Source organism: Geotrypetes seraphini, chromosome 9 (genome assembly GCF_902459505.1).
Source record: "Geotrypetes seraphini chromosome 9, aGeoSer1.1, whole genome shotgun sequence".
Taxonomy (NCBI): Eukaryota; Metazoa; Chordata; class Amphibia; order Gymnophiona; family Dermophiidae; genus Geotrypetes; species Geotrypetes seraphini.
Window position 1 is genome coordinate 30,979,222 of NC_047092.1, and position 22,870 is coordinate 31,002,091.

The 22,870-nt window shown below is 43.5% G+C and overlaps 1 protein-coding gene across 2 annotated transcripts in view; it reads left to right on the forward strand.

Annotated features, from left to right (window-relative positions):
* LOC117367064 (protein FAM3C-like) overlaps positions 1–22,510 on the forward strand; it is a 103,344-nt gene extending 80,834 nt beyond the window's left edge. For both annotated transcript variants that reach the window (XM_033959285.1, XM_033959286.1), the window contains 4 exons: positions 1,483–1,533; positions 7,434–7,518; positions 19,492–19,618; positions 21,820–22,510. In XM_033959285.1, the coding sequence (XP_033815176.1) occupies positions 1,483–1,533; positions 7,434–7,518; positions 19,492–19,618; positions 21,820–21,909 (353 nt within the window). In that variant the 3' untranslated portion in view covers positions 21,910–22,510. The remainder of the gene's footprint in view (positions 1–1,482; positions 1,534–7,433; positions 7,519–19,491; positions 19,619–21,819) is intronic.
* The last annotated feature ends 360 nt before the right edge of the window (positions 22,511–22,870 follow it).

Sequence of the window (22,870 nt, forward strand, 5' to 3'; positions counted from 1 at the left end):
CGAACGCACTACACCTCACAGATCATCTCAACTGTTTTTGTCTTTTGATCCTAACAAGTTGGGTCATCCTGTATCTAAACGCACCCTATCCAATTGGCTTGCTGCTTGCGTTTCATTCTGTTATGCTCAGTCGGGCCTGACACTGGAAGGTTCTGTCACAGGCCACAAAGTTAGAGCTATGGCAGCATCTGTAGCTTTCCTCCGTTCCACTCCTATTGAGGATATCTGCAAGGCTGCTACTTGGTCCTCAGTTCATACTTTCACATCTCACTATTGTCTGGATGCATTCTCCAGACGGGATGGACACTTCGGCCAATCTGTTTTACAAAATTTGTTTTCTTAATGGCCAACCTTCCCTCCACCCCTCTTTTTTGTTAGCTTGGAGGTCACCCATCAGTCAAGAATATGCTGCCTGCTTGTCCTGGGATAAAGCACAGTTACTTACCGTAACAGGTGTTATCCAGGGACAGCAGGCAGATATTCTTGCGTCCCTCCCACCTCCCCGGGTTGGCTTCTTAGCTGGCTTATCTTAACTGGGGACCGCGCGCCTCTGTCGGGCGGGAAGGCGCACGCGCGGTATGGCCTAGCTAGAACTTTCTAAGTTCTTAGAGTGCAATCACTCTAAAATTGTCCGTACCGGGGCTCCGTCGGTGCCGTCACCCATCAGTCAAGAATATCTGCCTGCTATCCCTGGATAACACCTGTTACGGTAAGTAACTGTGCTTTTCCTGTTGTCTTGGAGGTCTGTATACAACATCAAGATACAGGCATTTGTCATTCCCCCTGGCTAGATACTCAGTCATAGTCTGAGGGGAGAGTGACAGAGGGGTTTGGGGTAGGGGGACCTTGAGTAAGGAGTTCAGTGTGGTAAAGAGGCGGTGAAGTTTGGAGTTGAGATAGTTAGGTGGGTGTAGTAATTTGAAATGAATGAAGTCATCATGAATATGGGATTTGAGCCAGAACTGTTCAGCAGATCTGGCATAGGATCATAAGTAGTGGATTTTAGAGTTTAGCCAGGGCTGGGGTTTGGGGTACCTTACAGAGCGTAGGGTAGAGGAAGTGAGGGTATTTAGACCAGAAGAGAGAGTGGTATTACAGGAGGAGATTTCTTGTTTTCAGACTTGTGTAGCATAGATGTGGAGAGGAGGGGTGAAACAGCGGTGGCGAGAGTGACAGGGTTGATGGCCTGAAGATTCCTAAATGTACAGGTGGAGATCTTAAAATATTTTAAAACGGAGTTATATACCACATAGACCTGGTGCAAATAAGAGTGCTTTACATTTCTTAATGTTTTCTAACCTAGCATCCTTTGGCAATAAATTCCACAATTTTAGACCTAGAATCTAACTAGTGGAAGGAACCCAAACTTAGAGTAGTCCAGGAGCAAGAAGGCTTTGGCAATATTTTTGTGCTTATGCAAAAACTTATTGATTGCTAACTAAACCATCTCATAATTTATTTTGAATATATTTCTTTTCCTAGGCAAAACTGGAGATGTGGTAGACACAAAATATTTTGACATGTGGGCAGGAGGTAAGTGTATACCATATATGCATGTGTTTATTCTACCTCTGTTGTATGCCAGTGTGCATGTGAGCAGAAACTCCTTTTATTTTTCTTCAAGTGATCGTCCCTGTAAAAGTGTTTCCTGAAAATGTAGCTTTAGGATGACACTTAATGTGGATGCTCTGTGGCCTTAGTTATGTAGTTTTCTAGATAGGATCACCCATTTACTTTCTAACAGCTTGTTGATGAAGGATGGTGAAGCATGAGCTTTTTCCCTCCTGCTCGTGCCTTCTTTATACAGTGGGTAAGAGCATGGAGAATGTTTGACCATAACAGTCCATAAGACTGAGCAGATCTGATAGGGAAATATACACGTGACATGAGCATCTTTGTAGGGCACCAGGGTCTGGCTTAAGGTTCTGTACTGTCATAGAAGTGCCATGGTAACTACCTTTAGGCAGGGAAAACGTGCCAGTATATGGTTCTCTGTGATACTGAGATTTATATAACACCTCTCTGTAAATTATTTTCCTCGTAAAGTAGAGCAAAACCAAGTACGTCTAGCTCTGGGCTTATGAATTAAAGGTTATCTTCCATTTTGTATCTATAGGAAAAATGCATAGTATAGTAAGGCTTGCTCCAGTTCCTTCACTTCCCAAAGACCAGCCTTAAATTTTAGGCTTCTCACTCTCAGCTTCACATATAATGAGTTAACTGTCTCTTCATGGTTTAACTTGTTTCCCCCTTAAAGCTTGAAGAACATTTTCTTGTTTCCAAATCTGCTTCTCAGCTGCCTCTTCCTTCCTTCCTTCTTCAGTCTCTGGCACCTTGACACAACCCTTTTTATCTTCTGCTTGGGTGGAGAGAGCAACTCTGGTTACCCTGTTAGTAATAGCCAGACATGGATGTAGTTCACCTATGGTCTTGGTAGCCAAAGATCTAATGAACAGACTCCTTCATAATCCTTTCTTCTTAACTTATGACTTTACGCATTGTAGAACTGCTCAACAGACTTTTACATAGCCCACTGACTTTAGAAGCCTGGACACAGACTTGGTGTGGTTCTTCTTAACAGTGATGATATCTTCAAGACCCATTTACCCTAGAGAGTTTAAAAAGGAAAGATTGTATGACTGCTTACAAATCTTGTTGTTTTGTTATGTTTGGTTGTCATTTTTTAATTTATTAAAAATTCATCACTTAAAATGTTTAAATCAAGACTTTTTTACGTAACTTATACTTAAATTTGTATATATATATATATATATATATATATATATATATAATACAAAAAATTGGTGAATGTGAAAAGCTCAGACCCTTCTTTGATTGGGTAACAAAACAGCTAGACATGGGAGAATCCATGGACGTCATATACCTAGACTTCAGCAAAGCTTTCGATAGTGTCACGCATCGCAGGCTGTTGACCAAGATGAAATCAATGGGGCTGGGAGAAACACTAACTACATGGATCAATGACTGGCTGAGTGGCAGACTTCAGAGGGTGGTAGTTAACGGTACCCTCTCTAAAACATCGGAGGTGACCAGTGGAATACCGCAGGGCTCAGTCTTGTGCCCGCTCCTTTTCAACATATTCATAGGGGACCTAACTCAGGGGCTTCAAGGTAAGATAACATTATTCACTGACGACGCCAAACTATGCAATATAGTGAGAGACGGCAATTCACACGATAGTATGACACAGGACCTACATTTGTTGGAGCTTTGGTCCTCGACCTGGCAGCTGGGCTTCAACGCTAAGAAATGCAAGATCATGTACCTCGGCAGCAGAAATCCATGCAGAACTTACACCTTGAATGGTGAGACCTTAGCTAGAACTTCAACAGAACGAGACTTGGGAGTGATCATCAGCGCAGACATGAAAACTGCTGATCATGTGGAGAAGGCTTCATCTAAGGCAAGACAGTTGTTAGGTTGCATCCGCAGGAGTTTCGTCAGCCGGAAGCCTAAAGTCAAAATGCCATTATACAGAACCATGGTGAGACCTCATTTGGAATACTGTGTGCAATTCTGGAGGCCACACTACCGAAAAGATGTGCTGAGAGTAGAGTCAGTGCAATGGATGGCCACCAGGATGGTCTCGGGGCTCAAGGATCTATCGTACGAGGAAAGGCTGAAAAATTTGCGGCTGTACGAACTTGAGGAACGTAGGGAGAGAGGAGACATGATCGAGACGTTTAAGTATATTACCGGCCTTATCAAGATGGAAGAAGAGATTCTCTTTCTCAAAGGACCCTCAGCCACAAGAGGGCATCTGCTCAAACTCAGGGGCGGGAAATTTCATGGCGACACCAGGAAATATTTCTTCACCGAGAGAGTGGTTGATCCTTGGAACGAGCTCCCGATGCAGGTGATCGAGGCAAACAGCGTGCAAGAATTTAAGAGCAAATGGGATGCCCATGTGGGATCCCTTAGAGGGTTAAGCCAAGGGAACCTGTCACCAGGAGTAGGATCTCTAGGATAGTAGACTTGGGGGTGGGTCAGTAGAGTGGGCAGACCTGATGGGCTATGGCCTTTATCTGCCGTTATCTTCTTCTTCTATGTTTCTATGTTACAACCAAACTCTAGTGTACAGACACCGAGCTAGTTGTTGAAGAGACCATCACAGCTGATCACTGTCTCATTCCATTGCTATCTACCAAATTATACACAGATCATAAATATTTCTCTGTGGCGGTGAAGTCGCTGGGAACGTCTCACAACTGCTCCGGTCTGATAATCAACATAAAATAAAGATTGCTGCTGTCTCAAAGCTTCCATCGACCCCCTTCCCCAACTCGAGTTTCACGAATTGGAGCTTCATCAGAAGGGAACACGTTTTAAGATATTTGCGTGCCAAGATTAGTTCAATTGTTCTGAAGAGAGAGCGTGGACTAGAGCCCTGCGGATCCTGTACCTCATAGACAGGAGCAAGTATGTTGCATGCAGGCACCTTCGAAGCGGCAGCGCAAGCGGCATCCAAGACAAGTATCATTTCAAAGAACAGGGTTACTAGTTTAGACTTTACTTTTCTCTCTCTCTCTCTCTCTTCAGAACAATTGAACTAATCTTGGCACACAAATATCTTAAAATGTGTCCCCTCCTGATGAAGCTCCAATTCATGAAACTCGAATAGGGAGATCGAGGGAAGTTTTGAGATAGAGAGCTGCACGGGAACGGGGATGACGGGAATCCCGCGGGACCCGTGGGGATCCCGCGGGTTCCCCCTTTGGGTCACGGGGATCCCGTGGGGACGCCCCCTAGGGTCGTGGGGATCCCGTGGGGACGCCTCCGAGGGTCGCGGGGTTCCTGCGGGGTTGGATCGCAGTGCACTCGAGCCGCGAGGGTAGTCTCCTTTTCCTTACCTGCCCTGTCGCAGCACACAACCGAACGGAAATCTTCCCGATGTCAGCGCTGACGTCGGAGGGAGGGCTTAAGCAAAGCCCTCCCTTCCTCCGACGTCAGCGCTGACATCAGGAAGACTTCCGGTCGGCTGTATGCGGCAGGGCAGGTAGGAAGAAGGCAATGGCGTACGAAAGAGGGGGGAGGGGGCGGATCGCCCCGGAGAATGTGCACAGCCGGTCAGATCCCCCGATCGACCGACAACAGGCCCGGCCGACAAATCTCCCTGCCCTGTAGCCGCGAATCTAAATTACCTCTTACAGCAGCTTCACTACTCCAGCTGCTGTAAGAAGGTAATTTAGATTCGTGGCTACAGGACAGGGAGATTTGTCCGACCGGGCCTGTTCTGTTGTCGGCCGGGTGCAAAAGCGCCACAAAGGTGGAGGCAGGGAGGGAGGAAAGGTGGAGTGGAGAAGGAAAGACGCTTAAGGGGGGAGAAGGCCGCTGAAAGCACTGGGGAAGACAAAGGGGTGGAAAAGAACGCTGAAAGGACATGGGGTAAACGGGATGAAGGGGGGGAAGGACCCTGAAAGCACTGGGGAAGACAAAGGGGTGGAGAATGCCACTGAAAGGACATGGGGAAAACAGGAGTGGAGAAGGCCGCTGAAAGGACATGGGGAAGACAGAGGGGGGAGAAGGATGCTGAAGGGACATGGGGAAGGCAGAGGGGGGAGAAGCATGCTGCCTGACAGGACATGGGGAAGATGGTGGGGGAGAAGGACACTGAAAGGAAATGGGGTAAACGGGAGAAAGGGGGGGGGAAGGACCCTGAAAGCACTGGGGAAGACAAAGGGGTGGAGAATGCCACTGAAAGGACATGGGGAAGGCAGAGAGGGGAGAAGGATGCTGCCTGACAGGACATGGGAAAGATGGTGGGGGAGAAGGACACTGAAAGGAAATGGGGAAGAGGGAATGGGAAGAAGACGCTGGCAGGGAAGAAGACAGAGGTGCCAGACTATGGGGGAGCGGAGGGAAAAAGATGGGTGCCAGACCAATTTGGGAGGGGGGAGAAAGGGAGAGGCACAGTAACAGAGCAAATGGAAGACACAGAGAGAAGAGAGGCAGTGGATGGAAGGAATTGAATGAGAACATGAAGAAAGCAGAAACCAGGCAATAAAGGTAGGAAAAAAATTATTATTATTTTTTTTTTTTGCTTAAGGATAAAGTAGTATATTAGTTGTGTTGATAAAAATTTATAAACATTAGAGGCTCTGGTAGAAACCTGTTTACAAAGTATGTATTCTTCCCAATTAATATTTCCAAATTAATAAAGTCTTTTTGCTTATTTTTAAATGGGTTTCTACCAGAGCCTTTAATTCAGTAGCATAATTAAATGAAATAACTATTTCTGTAGTTTATAGGGACAGGCAGGGACGTAGGGGATTCCTCGCGGGGACGGGTGGGGACGGAGGGGATTCCTCGCGGGGACGGGTGGGGACGGAGGGATTCCTCGCGGGGACGGGTGGGGACGGGTGGGAGTCCTCACGGGGACGGGTGGGGACGGGTGGGACTTTGGCGGGGACGGGTGGGGACGGGTGGAATTTCTGTCCCCGCGCAACTCTCTATTTTGAGACAGCAGCAATCTTTATTTTATGTTGATTATCAGACCGGAGCAGTTGTGAGACGTTTCCAGCAACTCCACCGCCACCACCACAGAGAAGTATTTATGATCTGTGTATAATTTGGTAGATAGCGGTGGAATGAGACAGTGATCAGCTGTGGTGGTCTCTGTAACAACTAGCTCCGTGTCTATATACACTAGAGTTTGGTTGTAGGGTCTGAGCTTTTCACATTCACCAATTTTTTGTGTTATATATATACAAATTTAAGTATAAGTTAAGTTAAAAAGTCTTGATTTAAAGATTTTAAGTGATGAATTTTTAATAAGTTATTTATTGAATCACTTAATTACTACAGAGTGTCTCATTAATTGTTTGTCATTTTTTAATGACACCTATTTTTTTCTCTAATTTCGTAACATATTCTAGTTTATCCTCTTATTTTTTTTCTGCAATCAGCACCACAATCCAGTACATACAGCTTCACTTTTTATTCTTTTCTGCTTTATAAATTTCTAGGGATATTTTACTCTATATCCTCCTAAGAAAAGAATGTCTTCAGTGTTCTGTATGTCTATTGCTATGTAATCAGAATTTGTTCAGCTATTACTATGGTATCCAAAGGGTGACCACTTGGAGACTATACAGCATAAATAAGCAGGCTTGCCAACTAACAGTTACATGATGATAAAAAGAATGCATGTGAAATGGGAGGCCATTGGAGATTGCATCTCTCCAAACAGAGGTAAATCTTGGAATAAAGTCAACTGTGCACAAAATGGTAAAAGAAAAACCTATATATATGCAGAAGTTAGGTTGTCAGTAAGTCTCTTCTGTCAGTGGTTAGTAAGTTAGGTTGCAGACTGTCAATAAATTTTTTTTTAAACACTGTCCTGAGGTAACAGCCCTGTAGATGAATCCCTGGTGTTTGTAATAATAATTTTTACTGAAAAGTCTCTGTTTTAGATGTGACCCCATTTAATGAATTTCTAAAGAAAATACCAGACGGCACCATAGTGTTGATGGCAACTTATGATGATGGTGCAACAAAGTAAGTAGTGATTATTATAACTGGTCTTCTATCCTGTAAGCGCATTGTTAGATAGTTTCCATGTGCATAGAGTGCTAGATCCATTTATGGTCACAGCTATGGATGTGCATTTGGAATAATGTTCCCCATGCTGTATGTTTTGCCTGGAAAGAAAAGAAAGCCCCTGAAACTTTGGGTTTTATCCTACATCACAAATAGTGTACGCTTTTTCCTCTTAATGCCCTTCAAAATGGGGGAAAAAAATAAAAATGTGTACCAAACAGAAAATTTCTGTAAACGATATGAGAAACAGAATGAAAATATAGCTGAATATTGGAGCCTGTAGAACTGGAACAAGGTATTTTTGCACACTTGGTAAGGTTTGAAAATTACAACTTCCTTCTCCCCCACAATAGAAAATATACAGTGCAGACAAGTCATTATTTGTTGTACGTTGTACCTCCCAAATATGATTCATCCAGACGGATGCTTGGGTCTCCTGTTGTGTTTTCCCATATGTTCAAGACATTACGAGCCAGAGTACTTACTTTTTCTCACATCTCTCCGTTTATTCTACTATATTGGATTTTCAATCCACTTCTGTAGTACCTCCTAGCTAGTCATGTTTTCAGGCTAGCCACATTTAATATGTATATGTATAAGATGAGATCTGCATGTGCTGCCTTCTCATAAGGGTTTGAGACATGTTGCAAAAATATGTCTCCCAGTGCAGAGGCTGCATGGAAATTGAAAATAAAACTTGCAAATTATAGATACTAATGTTTTGCTCCTTGTAAACAGAATACAAGAAAAGTAGGTTTGACTGCATACTGTCAAGTTAATTCTCTTTTTCTGACACAGGAGTTTTCTTTTAATTCTTTGCAGGACTTGCTTAAGGGACTGTAGTGCCTTGAGCTAACATTTTTGCAGCGGCATGACCCTCAATCCTGTCCTCAATCCAGTATCTCCCCTCTCTATGAAGTGTATCCTCTGCACCTCACCAGTGATAAAAGGTGTCAAAATTAATTGTTCTCACTATCTCCCCTTCCCCTTTGTAGTATTGTCTTGCTCTTTCTCCCCATCTACTGTCAAGGGTTGAGCGAAAATAGTGATGCCAAACTGCAGATGGAGGAAGGGAAGAGAGGCTGGACTGCAAGGAGAGAGGACAGAGAGATGGAACTAAAGAAGGGTAGGGAACTCCGGTCCTCGAGAGCCATATTCCAGTCGGGTGTTCAGGATTTCCACAATGAATATGCATGAGATCTATTTGCATGCACTGCTTTCAATGCATATTCATTGGGGAAATCCTGAAAACCCGAGTGGAATACGGCTCTCAAGGACCGGAGTTCCCTACCCCTGGACTAAAGGGAACAGTGATTTAGATTAGAGAATGACATGATGGCGGTTTACCCGCGGCTACCGCATTTAGCCACGGGTAACCCGCCCAAAACGGGGAATGAAAATTAGCAGCCTCTGCGGGGACAGGGACAAGGCCATCACCGCTCCGTGGAGCGGTGAATTGTCTTGTCACCGCAGTGAGGCATAAAGGATCATGCGGTCCCCTCAGCCCCCACCTGCCCGCCTGCACGCCGGCTCGATCGTTTAACCAGCTTCCTCTCTCCACCTCACCTTAGTTTGCCGGCTTTCTTTTTCGGCGACCGGAACGCTTTCAAAAGAGCCGCGCACGCGCGACTGCTCAGTATTCAATCTTCTGCTCTGACCCAACCGGAAACAGGAAGTTGCAGCAGAGCAGAAGATTGAACTTTGAGCAGCCGCGCATGCGCGGCTCTTTGAAAGCGTGCCGGTCGCCGAAAAAGAAAACCGGCAAACTAAGGAGAGCTGGAGAGCAGTAGCGTACCAAGGGGGGGGAGGGGGCGAAAAAGGTAATGGCGCCAGGCCTTGGAGCACCGAGGCAGACCGCTTCTCCCCCCTCCCAGCCGAACCCCCGCTGACCCTTCTATCTCTCCCCCCCAAGTGAACCTTTCCGACCCTCCCAGCGAAAGCAGCAAACCTCCCTCCAGTAGCGTCGGCTTTCTCCTCCCTCTGCCGCATCACTGATGACATCATCAGTGACGCGGCAGAGGGAGGAGAAAGCCGTGAAGGAGGTTTGCTGCTCTCGCTGGGAGGGTCGGAAAGGTTCACGGGGGGGAGATAGGAGGTTCAGCGGGGGTTCGGATGGGAGGGGGGAGAAGCGGTCTGCCTCGGTGCTCCATTACCTTCTTCGGGCAGCAGCAGCGTTTACAATTCGCTGCTGTTGCTGGCTTCAGGCCTTGTTCTCTGCAGGGTCCTGCCTACTTCCTGTTTTCATGAAGACAGGACCCGACAGAGAGGAAGGCCTGAAGCGGGCAACAGCAGTGAATTGTGAATGCTGCTGCTGCCCGATGAAATTCAGGACATCAGGACATCGGGGAAGGAGCAGGGAGAAATCGGCTGCTGGCTTGGGGGTAAGGGTAGGGAAAGAATCGTGGAAGTGGAGAAATTGGCACGATGGCTTTGTGGGGGCTAGGGGGAGAGAGAAAAAAAGGAAAAAATAAAGAGGGGGGGCCAGGGGGAGAGAGAAAGAAAGGCAGAAATAAAGAGGGGTCAGGGGGAGAGAGAAAGAAAGGCAGAAAGAAAGAGGGGGACCAAGGGGAGAGAGAAAGAAAGGCAGAAATAAAGAGGGGGTCAAGAGGGAGAGAAAGAAAGGCAGAAAGAAAGAGGAGGGCTAGGGGGAGAGAGAAATAAAGAGGGAGGCCAGGGGAAGAGAGAAAGAAAGGCAGAAATAAAGAGGGGGGCCAGAGGGAGAGAGAAAGAAAGGCAGAAATAAAGAGGGGGTCAAGGGGGAGAGAAAGAAAGGCAGAAAGAAAGAGGAGGGCCAGGGGGAGAGAGAAATAAAGAGGGAGGCCAGGGGGAGAGAGAAAGAAAGGCAGAAATAAAGATTGGGGCCAGGGGGAGAGAGAAAGAAAGAGGGGGGGGCAGGAGAAGAAAGAAGAAGGACCAGAAGAAGGACCAGAGACTCATGAAATCACCAGACAAAAAGGTAGGAAAAATGATTTTATTTTCAACTTAGTGAACAAAATGTGTCCGTTTTGAGAATTTATATCTGCTGTCTATATTTTGCACTATGGCCCCCTTTTACTAAAACGCAATAGCGGTTTTTAGCGCAGGGAGCCTATGAGCGTCGAGAGCAGCGTGAGGCATTCAGTGCAGCTCCCTGCGCTAAAAACCGCTATCGCAGTTTAGTAAAAAGGGAGGGGGAATATTTGTCTATTTTTGTATAGTTGTTACTGAGGTGACATTGCAGAAAGTCATCTGCCTTGACCTCTTTGAAAACCCGCGGAATATAAATGATAATTAACATTTTCTCTGCGTACAGCGTGCTTTGTGTTTTTAAAATTTTGTTGTTGGTAGAGCATTTTGACTTGTCCACAAAGGTAAGGGGGAGGGAGGGAGGGGAGCTGCTGAAAGACATCTAGTAATCCTTGCAGGCTTGACTGTGCAGGGAATTATTTTTGTAAAATCATGTTTTGTTATGTGACTGGCATTATCTAGACTTTAATTTCTATGAATGAATAGAATGAAAATGATATAAAATTACTTGCTTGCGGGGACCGCGTGTTCCGGCTCACACAAGGAAGGAGGGGGTGAAAGGGAAAAAGTTTCTCTTCCTTGGAAATAGATTCTGAAGTGACCTCATCAAAGAAGACCAGCACCAAATGTACAAGAAATCCCTTAAACAATGTCAAAAGAGCCCAAAATAGAAAACTGCTACTGCCTTGAGACTCCATTATTGAAGGAATCAACTTGAAATCACAGAAGAGACAGGAAAAGGTTAAATACCTCATGGAATCCTCAGGTACAAAACACAAACCAAATTGTGAATGAAATCAGAGCAGACAGTAAGAATTATTAAATTGATGTCATTATCCATCTGGAAAAAAAGGCGTACTAGAAATAATGCCTCAGCAATACAATTTTCAGAAGTTCTATTTGCTCATGGTAAGGGAGAAGAGAGACTGTTAGTGATGGTGGGGGGACTGATAGAAGATATGAAAGAAGGGTGGTAGAAAGGAACAGATGGTAAAGGAGGGAGGGAAGGGTGGTGGTGGAAAGGAATAAAACAGACATTGAAAGAGGGTAGAGAGGAACAGACCCTGAAAGGAAATGTGGAAGGCAGAGTGGGGAGAAGACGCTGGAAGGGAAGAAGACAGATGCCAGACTATGGGGGAGCGGAGGGAAGAAGATGGGTGCTAGACGGGGACGGTGATGGGGTGGTGAATGGGATGGCAGTGGCAGTGACGGGGCGGTGAAAGGGATGGCGGTGACGGTGGCGGGGCGGTGCAGAGGATGGTGGGCCGGGGATGGTGCAGTGACGGGGACAGATTTTTTCCCCGTGTCATTCTCTAATTTAGATGCCTTCTATCAGCACTTTGAGCCAGTGTCTCACCTGGTCCATAGCTTGAGCCGACCCTGCTTATTTGTCTACCACTTAGATTTTAAGCAGTTTACAAATTTTTTTAAATAAATAAAATAAATCGGTCAGAATCAGGGCTTAGATCCGGCATCTCATTTGCAAGGACCAAGGAATTATTTTTCCCTCTTTGATATCCCTTCCTAACTTAATTTATTAAAGTCTTTGCAGCCTCAGTGTTTGGTAAGATCCTATGTAACAGTGCTTCTATACAACCCTACAATCCTGGGCCTTAAATTTGGCTAGTAGGTGATGACGATGGACATTAATGGTATCTCTTCTCTACCAGATTGCTCTCTATAATAGCATGCAACATTGCTGCCAGCCAGGCCCAGTTAATTATCTTCTGTAACTGTTATAAGTTAGGTTTTTTTTGGTAAACCTACTGAAGTTCTTGTAAATTGATGAGCAATGAATTTTAAATAATAATAAATGAAGTATTGGTAAGCCTTCTATTACGGAATTTCTCTCTGCCTTCTGTTCAAATTCTCCTCCTCTCCCTCCTCTTTTTTCGGGGGGTTTATTCTCATTAATTACTCTTCATATTTTCTATCTGAAGGTATTCCTGGACAGCTCAATTTCAGTGCATGCCCAATATAATGAAAAGCAAAAATGAAATCTTTCCTACTAAATTGGTTGACTTATACATATAACATGTTGGGGCCATTTTACTAAGAGCATTTAAGTGCTAACTTGTGCTTAACACAGGGAAAAAAGGCTTCCTGCAAAACACATTACTGCATTATGTGGTAGTTTGCCTGTCAACGTGCACCACCTTGTGTGTTAACTTTTTAAATATATTTTTTGCTGAAGGCATATTATTGGTGTAGAATGGTGTTACAGCTAACACCTTTGCCTTGGTGTGTGCTAACTGGTTTATGCAGAATTAACACAGTGCCTCTTAACTAAGATGCGATAAATGCTCCCGTGTTAAATTTTTAAGGTAAATTTTTGAAAAATGTCAAATATTGCTAAATTAGAAATGGACTTAGTACATGGGAAAATACTGTGTTAGAATATGGGCTTAGCATGTTTTTATATGGCTTAGTCAGACAGCCTCGTTTTCTGTGTATTTAAGAGTTCCATGTAATTTTGATATACCGCACTATAAGTCAATACTTTGAGAGGTTTACAATAATTTATAATACAAGCATGGAAAAAGGAATTATAGTAAATCTTAAGATAGGTAGAAAGGTGGTGAGGGAACATTGCTCTGAAAAGCCAAACTATACATAGAAACATAGAATATGACGGCAGAAAAGGGCTGTAGCCCATTAAGTCTGCCCACGCTAATGACCCACCCCCAGACTTCACCCGGCTAGAGATCCCACATACATATCCCATTTCTTTTTGAAATCGAGCACGCTGCTGGCGTTAATCACCTGCAATGGAAGTTCATTCCAATGATCGACTACCCTTTCGGTGAAGAAATACTTCCTGGTGTCGCCATGAAATTGCCCACTTTTGATTTTCGGCGGATGACCTCTTGTGGTTGAAGGTCCTTTAAGAAAGAAGATATCGTTTTCCACCTCGATGCAACCCGTGATATATTTAAAAGTCTCAATCATGTCCCCCCTCTCTCTACGTTCCTCGAGCAAGTATAGTTGCAGTTTATTCAGTCTTTCCTCATATGGGAGATTCTTGAGTCCCGAGACCATCCTGGTGGTCATTCGCTGAACCGACTCGATTCTCCGCACATCTTTTTGATAATGTGGTCTCCAGAATTGTGATAATGTGCACAACCAAGTCACAGAGAAACCAACCAGGGACCTTGCTTAGAGAATGACACAGGGATGGGTACTCGTAGTTAATCACGGGGACAGGGACAAACTTTGTTCCCGTGTCATTCTTTTAAAACTGGAGACTAGTATCAATATGTCAAAACACACGTTAGACAATTGGTAACTGAATTCAATGGTTTTAAAAAAATAGAACCTGCACAAGCTGGTTTTGGATTTAAATGTTAAATGACATCATTTGTGTCTGGTCTGCCTTTGATGTGGAAACAAGAGTCTTATCTGCTGATCAGACTCCTACCATCTGCAACGTCTTCCATCTTTTGCCCAGTTGCCCAAGAATCTTACTGCAAAGATTCATCCATCGTTGCTGGCATCAAAGAACATTCCCTACATTTAATAGACACTTATTTTCCTGTTTATTCACTGTATAGTTTAGGTTCTCTCCTACACCCATGTCTGAAAGACAATCCAACTTCCTTCCCAGATGATGTAAAAACATAGGCAATTGAATCTATGGGAAGGTTATTACATTACATTAGTGACTTCTATTCCGCTCGTACCTTGCAGTTCTAGGCAGATTACAAAGAAGCTAACTGGACATTTCCAGGAACATTACAGTTTAGGAATTAAGATTACAAAGAAGCTAACTGTACATTTCCAGAAGATTTGCAAGTTAGGTAGAGGTAAACATGATAGATCAGGGGTGCCCAACACGTCGATCGCGATCAACCGGTAGCTCAGGAAGGCAACGTGAGTTGATCGCAGAGCCCATCCCGGACTCCGTGATAAGGCTCGTGTTGCCATCCCGATCTACCGGGCCTATCAGCCTTCCTCTCCCCGACGTCAAAGACGCCGACGCCGGGCATCCACTTTAGGCTGTTTTTGTCATTTCGGGTGGGGGGGGAGGGAGGGGAGCATGGCAGCGGCAGCAGCAGCCTGTAAAAGAAATCATCCTGGCCGGGGTCGGTGTCATGCTCCGGAGCTTCTACAGCCTTCCTATCTCCCTCTCCCTTCTACCTGCTTCCGGCCACACCCCCTGCTCCACGGCTCTCTTGGGCAACTCAGCAGCAGCGATCGACACAAGCTTCTGACGTCGGGGCCTACCCTCTGCGAGTCCCGTTTGTTTCAACTTCCTTTTTCCACAAAGGCGGGACTCGTAGAGGGAAGGCCTCGATGTCGGCAGCTTGTCTTGATCACCGCTGCTGACGAGTTGCTTAAGAGAGCCACGGAGCAGGGGGGTGTTGCCAAGTGCAAGTAGAAGGGAGAGGGCCAGATGCAGGACTCGTGGGTGAGGGAGGCGAAGAGAGAGAGAAAGAGAGAGGGGAGGGAAACAAAAGGAAATATTTCATACTGGTCTGGGCCGGAGTGGAGGGAGGGTGATGTGCTCATATTTACTCAGCGAGTAGATCAGTCTGAGAGCTGTGTTTTGTACAGTCTGTAGTTGTTTTATCATAGCAAAACCAGATCAAAATGAAAAGCTCTATTTGTGATTTTATTTTTTATTTAATTTTCTATACCGTTCTCCCAGGGAAGCTCAGAACGGTTTGCACAAATTTATTCAGGTACTCAAGCATGTTTCCCTGTCTGTCCTGGTGAGCTCACAATCTATCTAATGTACCTGGGGCAATGGGGGGGGGATTAAGTGTGTTGCCCAGGGTCACAAGGAGCAGCGTGGGTTTGAACCCATAACCTCAGGGTGCTGAGACTGTAGTTTTAACCACTGCGCCACAGTTGTACAGATTATTGTCCCTTTTTATACTTTAAATTAAAACTAAATCTCAACAAATCCAAGTCTAGCATTTTTTTCTAACCAGAACACTGTTACTCTACCCCTCCCAGTGACAATTCACAATACTCCAATTCCTACGATGACTCCATTCGCGTTCTAGGTGCGGTTCTTGACTCCAAATTGACATTTCGCCCTCAAATTGGTCAAATAGACATTCCATCAAATTGCGCATGATTCAGTCTATCCAATCACTTCTTTTAGCTTCTGCAGTCAGCATACTGGTTCATTTCTTAATCAACCAGCAAATCAGCTACTGCAGCTCTTTTTATATGTTGGTCTGCAGCAGACAGATTTACATAGACTACCGTTAGTTCAGAACACTGCATCCGATTAATCAGTAATGCTCACAAGTTTGATCATATTACCCCCTTCTGAATCAAGCTTACTTACTCCCCTTGCCCTACTGTGTTGCCTATAAAATAACACATAGAAAAGAATGGACAACTGAAAGCGAGCCAGCATGGCTTCTGCAAGGGAAGGTCGTGCCTAACAAAATTACTACACTTCTTTGAAGGGATAAACAACTAGATGGACAAAGGGGAATCCATAGACATCATTTACCTCGACTTCCAAAAAGCCTTCAACAAGGTGCCCCACGAGCGGCTACTTAGGAAGCTGTGGAACCACGGGGTGTGAGTAGTGGCTCGTGGCCAGCAGGGGGTGCTGGTTATGGGACGGAAATGAGAATGGATGTTAGGACATGATAAGTGCAGTATTTTTTGTGGAGTTTTTTTCTACAAAAAGCCAGTTTTTCGTATGATTCTGGGTAATTCTAGTTAGACAAACATCTGTGTTAGTTAAGGACCGCGCCCAAATAGAAGCGTACGAAAAATAGGTGAATAAAACATTTAAATATAATGTAGCTAAGGCCAGAAGAAAAATATACTAAAGATTAATATAAGGAAAAGAATGGTGTTTTTTGTGTACTTTGCTGTTTGAGCTAAATCATGGTGGAAATCATGAAATCATGATTACATGGAGTCCAGTTTAGGTTCTTTACTATAACTGTCCTGTCTTAGGCCAGCATCTTGTGCCAGTGAATAGTTTCTGTTCTTTGTTCAGCTTCCCGCCTTTAGCCTCGTGGTTCTAATTGAAAACAGATGTGCTCAGGCTAGTTAGGAAAACTCCATATTCCAAACTGAGATATAAAATGTATGAAGTATGAATGGCCAAGATATGAATGAAATTATGAATGTTTGGGGCCCCTGAATGTGATATGTGGTGACATGAATGTAAAATATAAATGGTTTATATAAATGGTTTTATAAGCATAAACATGCTTCAGGAAGAGGAGAGGGGGATTTAACCCCCCTTTTTTCTCCTGAGTAAGATTTCTGTGTAAGGCTGTGCAATTTGAATCTGTCAGCTTAGGAGTTTTTTTCCTTTAAGGCTCAGAACTTGTCAGCATGGAAGGACTGAGAATTTACCATGTTAATAATTGTGAATTCTTTTGAATGTTAATGTTAATTCAGAAATCATCTGAAACTTTGACTAACTTTTAAACATGGAGGAATGTTTCTTTGTCTAAACTTTAAGACCACCCATAGAAATGTTATTGGTCGTCAAACTTGATGATGTCACTAAACCAAAAGTTATATAATAGACTGTAATGAGATAGAAAGACGAGACCATTGTGAGAAGGCCAGTCTTTGGCCACGATGATGATCTCCCATGAGCGCAATGTAAGCAATTATGCTATTCTTTTGATCTAATAATGGGAAAATAGAACCAATAATTCAATAAATCCTGGTTATAATTTTAAAACCTTGCGCTGGTGTCATTTTGCATGTAGAATTATTTTCAAACCTGAAGCTTTCACAAATGGCGTCAATGCCCCATGCTCAGGTGGAAGGGGATGTTTACCGATGGATTAAACACTGGTTGGCAGAAAGAAAGCAAAGGGTTGGAGTAAAAGGCCAATACTCGGACTGGCAGTGGGTCACGAGCGGTGTTCCGCAGGGGTCGGTGCTGGGACCGCTGCTGTTCAATATATTCATAAACGACTTGGAAACGGGGACAAAGTGTGAAGTTATTAAATTTTCAGATGACACCAAACTCTGCAGCAGGGTCAGAACCGTGGAAGAATGCAAAGGGACCTAAAGAAACTGGAAGAGTGGGCAAAAAAGTGGCAAATGCGCTTTAATATAGAGAAATGCAAGGTCATGCATATAGGGAAAAAGAACCCGATGTTCAGCTACACAATGGGGGGATCATTGCTAGGGGAAAGTAACCTTGAGAAGGACTTGGGTGTGCTGGTGGATACAACAATGAAATCATCGGCACAGTGTGCAACAGCTTCAAAGAAAGCAAACAGAATGTTGGGTATCATTAAGAAGGGTATCACGACCAGGACGGAGGAAGTCATCATGCCGCTGTATCGTGGAATGGTGCGCCCGCACCTGTAGTACTGTGTCCAGTATTGGTCGCCGTACCTCAAGAAGGACATGGTGATACTTGAGAGGGTCCAGAGAAGAGCGACAAAAATGATAAGAGGTATGGGAAACCTTTCATACGCTGATAGGTTAGAAAGGCTGGGGCTCTTCTCCCCGGAAAAGCGAAGACTTAGAGGAGACATGATAGAAACCTTCAAAATCATGAAAGGCATAGAGAAGGTAGACAGGGACAGATTCTTCAGACTATGGGGAACCACAAGTACAAGGGGGCACTCGGAGAAACTGAAAGGGGACAAGTTTAGAACCAATGCCAGGAAGTTCTTTTACACCCAGAGAGTGGTGGACACATGGAATGTGCTCCAGGAGGTTGTGATAGGGCAGAGCACGCTACGGGGATTCAAAGAAGGATTGGATAAATTCCTGAATGATAGGGGGATTGAGGGGTACAGTTAAAAGTAGAGATAGGTTAGGAAGAGTATAGATAGAAGAAAAAGGGGGATTAAAGGGGTGTCAAGGAACACCTGACAGGTCATAGACCTGATGGGCCACCGCGGGTGCGGGCTGCTGGGCGCGATGGACCTCTGGTCTGACCCAGCGGAAGCAACTTCTTATGTTCTTATATTCTTAACTCACTCTAATCTTCAAAATTCAGCAGAACCACAACAAAAATCATAAAACTGGAAACATGAGAGTGAAAAGATGAATCAATTATCTCACACATCTAGAAATTGATACATCTTTCCAGTTTTATGATATTTGATTTTTGTAACTATTGGTTGTAGAATTTTGAATTTTATTCTCAGCAGAACCACTACATTTCACGCGATACCTCATTCCCTACTCTTCCTGCTAGGGCACTCGAATCTGCCAACATTAATTAACTTTTATACCATCAAACCATGTGTCAGTACATGAGCACATTTGGCAATCTACTTTTCCTGTTCATGGCTCACAACTCTGGAACTCTCTTCCCTCTTCAATAAGACTATTACCTACTTTTAGACCAGTTCAGAACTAAACTAAAGACATCCTATGTTCAGATGCTTACACATAATCTGGTCCCTCTCTTTCATGATCCCAAACGACTAGGGGGATGGGATGATAAACTCCCATTTCCCCAATCTGTTCCACCTCCCCCCTTTTCCTATCATAATTTGTAGTTTACCCCTTACCCTCACTCTTGTGTCTGTCTTGAACTCTCGCACCCCTCTCCCTATATTAGATTAACCACTTAGGAGGTTTTACCATATTGCGAGGTATCAAGACACGAATAAAGTTGGGGACAGAGCCTATGCGGATGGGATAGAGATGGGGTGGAGATGGACAGTGGGGATGGGACAAACTTTGTCCCTGTGTCATTCTCTAAAAACTGACCTGAAGCCATCTTTAAATAAAATTATAGATTGCATTTATCTAACTTATGTATAGAATTGTAGGGGAAAATGCTATGTTCCATTATACTCAATGGGAAAACTCTGGGTTCAGGTGCTGTGCTGTTTTGAAATGCAGAATGTAAAAAAAAAAGCCCTGTTCAGGAACACAAACATTTCAGAGATGGCAGCAGCCAGCCTGTGAAAGGGGCAATGGTCATGTTTAACCTATCCACTTGCTGTTTGTTTTAAGGCTCACCAGTGAGTCACGGAAGCTGATTTCTGATCTGGGAAGTACGTCTATCAATGAGCTTTCCCTTAGAGATAACTGGGTTTTTGCAGGTGGAAAAAGAATTAAAACCAAAAGTCCATTTGAAAAGGTCAGTTGTGTTTTTTTGTTTGTTTTCATTCAGCAATTTAGTGACTGACAGTTAAATATATTTATTTGGAAGTGAATTAAAAAAATATCAGGCTGTATAAAGCTTTAGTACGGTCTACAGAGAAAAGAAGCCTTTGAGCGATTTGTATCTTTGCTATAATAAGGCTGATGTACTGCAAAAACATTCCAATGGAATATTTTATTGTGATTTTTATAGTGAATAGCAAATGTACACAGTGGTTTTACAAAGACATATGGAAGGTAATTTTATAACAGGTCACCTTGGTAGAAAATGCAAGTAGGCACCTATTTGGGGATTTTTTTTATAAAGACAAAGAGGTCTTATAAAATAGCCTTACAAAACCTGCAGAAATTGTGGCTAAATGCAGTGCTGTATATTTATATCTGGTATAAATATACCCAGGTGAAATATGCAGATATGTATGTGAGTAGGGGAATACTTTGGGAATCTGCCCATGCTCCACCCACACTATACCCCCAGGAATGCCTACATACAGGTAGTGTAAAAGTACTTTTATGTGTGTGTATACTATGGGGCTCATAATCGAAAGAGAAAAACGTCCAAAAACCGGCCTAAGTCGGCACTTGGACGAACATTGTCAAAATATGTCCAAGTGCCAATAATAAAAACAGGTTTTGGATGTATTTCTAAACGACCAAGGCCTTTATAGTGCCGCTGAACAACCATAGCTAAACGGGGCATTTCAGGAGGAGTGTCGAGGGCGAGAATTGGGCAGGACATGGGCCAACTTAGACTTAGTCGTACTGCATGTATAACCGACAGCACAGGATCGACGGAACTTGGACGTTGTGACTTAGATCAAACATGGTCTAAGTCACAAAAACCCACCTAAAGTCACCAGATAAGCACTGCAAACACATAATACAGACCCCCACACACTACCCCAGTGATCACCGACCCCCCCCCCGCCTCCATAAAAATATTAATCACAACTTGAAAATTGTGCCTCCAGAACATCATCACCTGTCAGCCTGGCATAGGAAAGCCTAGTCGTGCTGCACAGAGGTGTCTTAAGCCATCTTGGGGGTGGGTTAGGGAACCATGGAGAGGAGCCCCATGCCCATAAGCCCTTGTAATCACTGCATTGATACTGAAACATGTGCACTCCCCTATACACCCACAAAACCCTTTTGTACTGGCATATAAGTGGCTCCTGCAGCCATAAGGGCTATTGGGGTGGTAGATAAGTGGGTCTAGGGAATTCTGGAGGTGGTTTGGGGGGCTCACCAAGAGCTATAAGGGAGCTGTAGTGAGATGATGACATGACACTCTTTTTGTGAAGTTCACAGCAGTGCCCCACTATTTAGGTGCCATGTCTGGGTGGTCAGTCTATCACTTTGCAGACTCCTCCCACATTCAACAGGGCTTGTTCTAGGCGTTTTTGACTTGGACGAAAAGTTGGAAGAAATGTGGTATAAAGATGGATGATTTAGCGGCTTGGATGATCAGATCAGCAGGACGTATAGTTAGACGATTTTCGAAATGAAAAAAAATTTTGAACGTATTTTTCAAAAATGTGTCCTAAGCTAGTTTTTACTTTGGACGACTTGCGACTTGGACGAAAACTGACTTAGACGTTCCTTTCGATTATGCCCCTCTATGGGATTCTCTTATTATAATACTTTTCCATGAACTCCTCTGACAGAAACAATTTTATGTGATTATGCACTCAGGGAGCCATTCTTTAACTGAATTCCACAGTTTAGGCACATTCATGCCGCTAATGTCATCCGACTCTCCCTGATCCTCTGAGCAAGAGGATGACATTAGCGGCACTTGGAGTTCCTTGAAAATGCGATAGCGAAACATGTTGGACTCCATGTTTCCTAGGTTGTAATTATTGCTAGCGATGAAGCTACAGATTAAGATAAGTTTAAAATTATATTTCTAAAAACTGAAAAATAGGATTAATCCTAAAGTTTTTGATTAAGATATTTGAGGCCGGCGACGATTTAACACCCAAGGTTTCCCGCTAAAAGAAATATGGTTAAGCGTTGGAGCTGGTGAAACAGAGGCCAAAATAAATATAGAAAGCTAAAGCTATATAAGGTTGGAATTGACTGAGAGTATATATTATACTGATTGATTGTTGCATAACTCACGAGTCTAAATGAATATATGAAATTGAGCATCTTAGGAAGAACTTTTTCTGTTTACAGCTGATAAAGAACAACAAGGACACAAACAAATACGAAGGGTGGCCGGAGTTTGTGGAGATGGAAGGCTGCATCCCCCAAAAGCAGGACTAAAACCAGCAAGCCAATGTGAACTTCTTGCATCGGAAAGGGGTGTGGTAGAAATGGCAGTGAAAGCAAGATATGAAGCAACCCCCTGTAAATATGCTCAGAGTGTGAACCTGAGCATTCATACATTTGATATGTGGATTATTTATTGCTACCATAGTTTTGGAGAAAAATCAATAAATGAGCCAATAAAGGACAAGATCAAGAACCATTTCAGGACAGTTAACTCTTCTTTCTCTCCAAAATAATACCGTGATGTTGCATACTTATTAATATCATGCATTCTTCTTGGGTCCAAACTGAAAAATAATTGCTGTTCACCTAAGCAAATTGATTTTATAATGGAAATTTATGTTGGTGCTTTTGACAGGTATTTTAATTATGGGTAAATCTTATAAATGCAAACCATTCTTATAAATGTAAAATATACCAGTTAGTGACAAAGCAGAGAGATGCCATTGCACTCTGCTCTTGAAATGTAATGTTTTTTTAGGAATACAAAGGGTTTAAATTTGAAGGAGAATAATTCTTTAAAAATGTTTTGGCATCTACTTTGTCTGGCAAAACTGTATTGTAGTTCTGTTCTAAAGAAATATTCATTCTGTTATTTCATCTACTGTTTTGGTGTGTGTCTACTTTCTGACCCCCCAATAAATAGAATCAAAATGGAAAACTGAATTATAAGATCTAAACCTAAACGTAGAAACAAGCTCAACAAATCAAACCATCCTTCCAAAAAGAATCATTATGATAGATGAGTGATAAGAGGAATAATGCTGCATATTTTTTGAAGATGAAGGAGATTTTTTTCTTCAAAGTCATGGGGTGGCCATGGGCACTGCCATGGCCCCGAGTGTAGCTAATCTCTATGTAACAGCTTTTGAAAAAAAATTTTTGTATTTGTCTACTTGGATGGCTTCTATTACATTATGGTTGCACTATATCGACAATGTTTTCTTGATTTGGT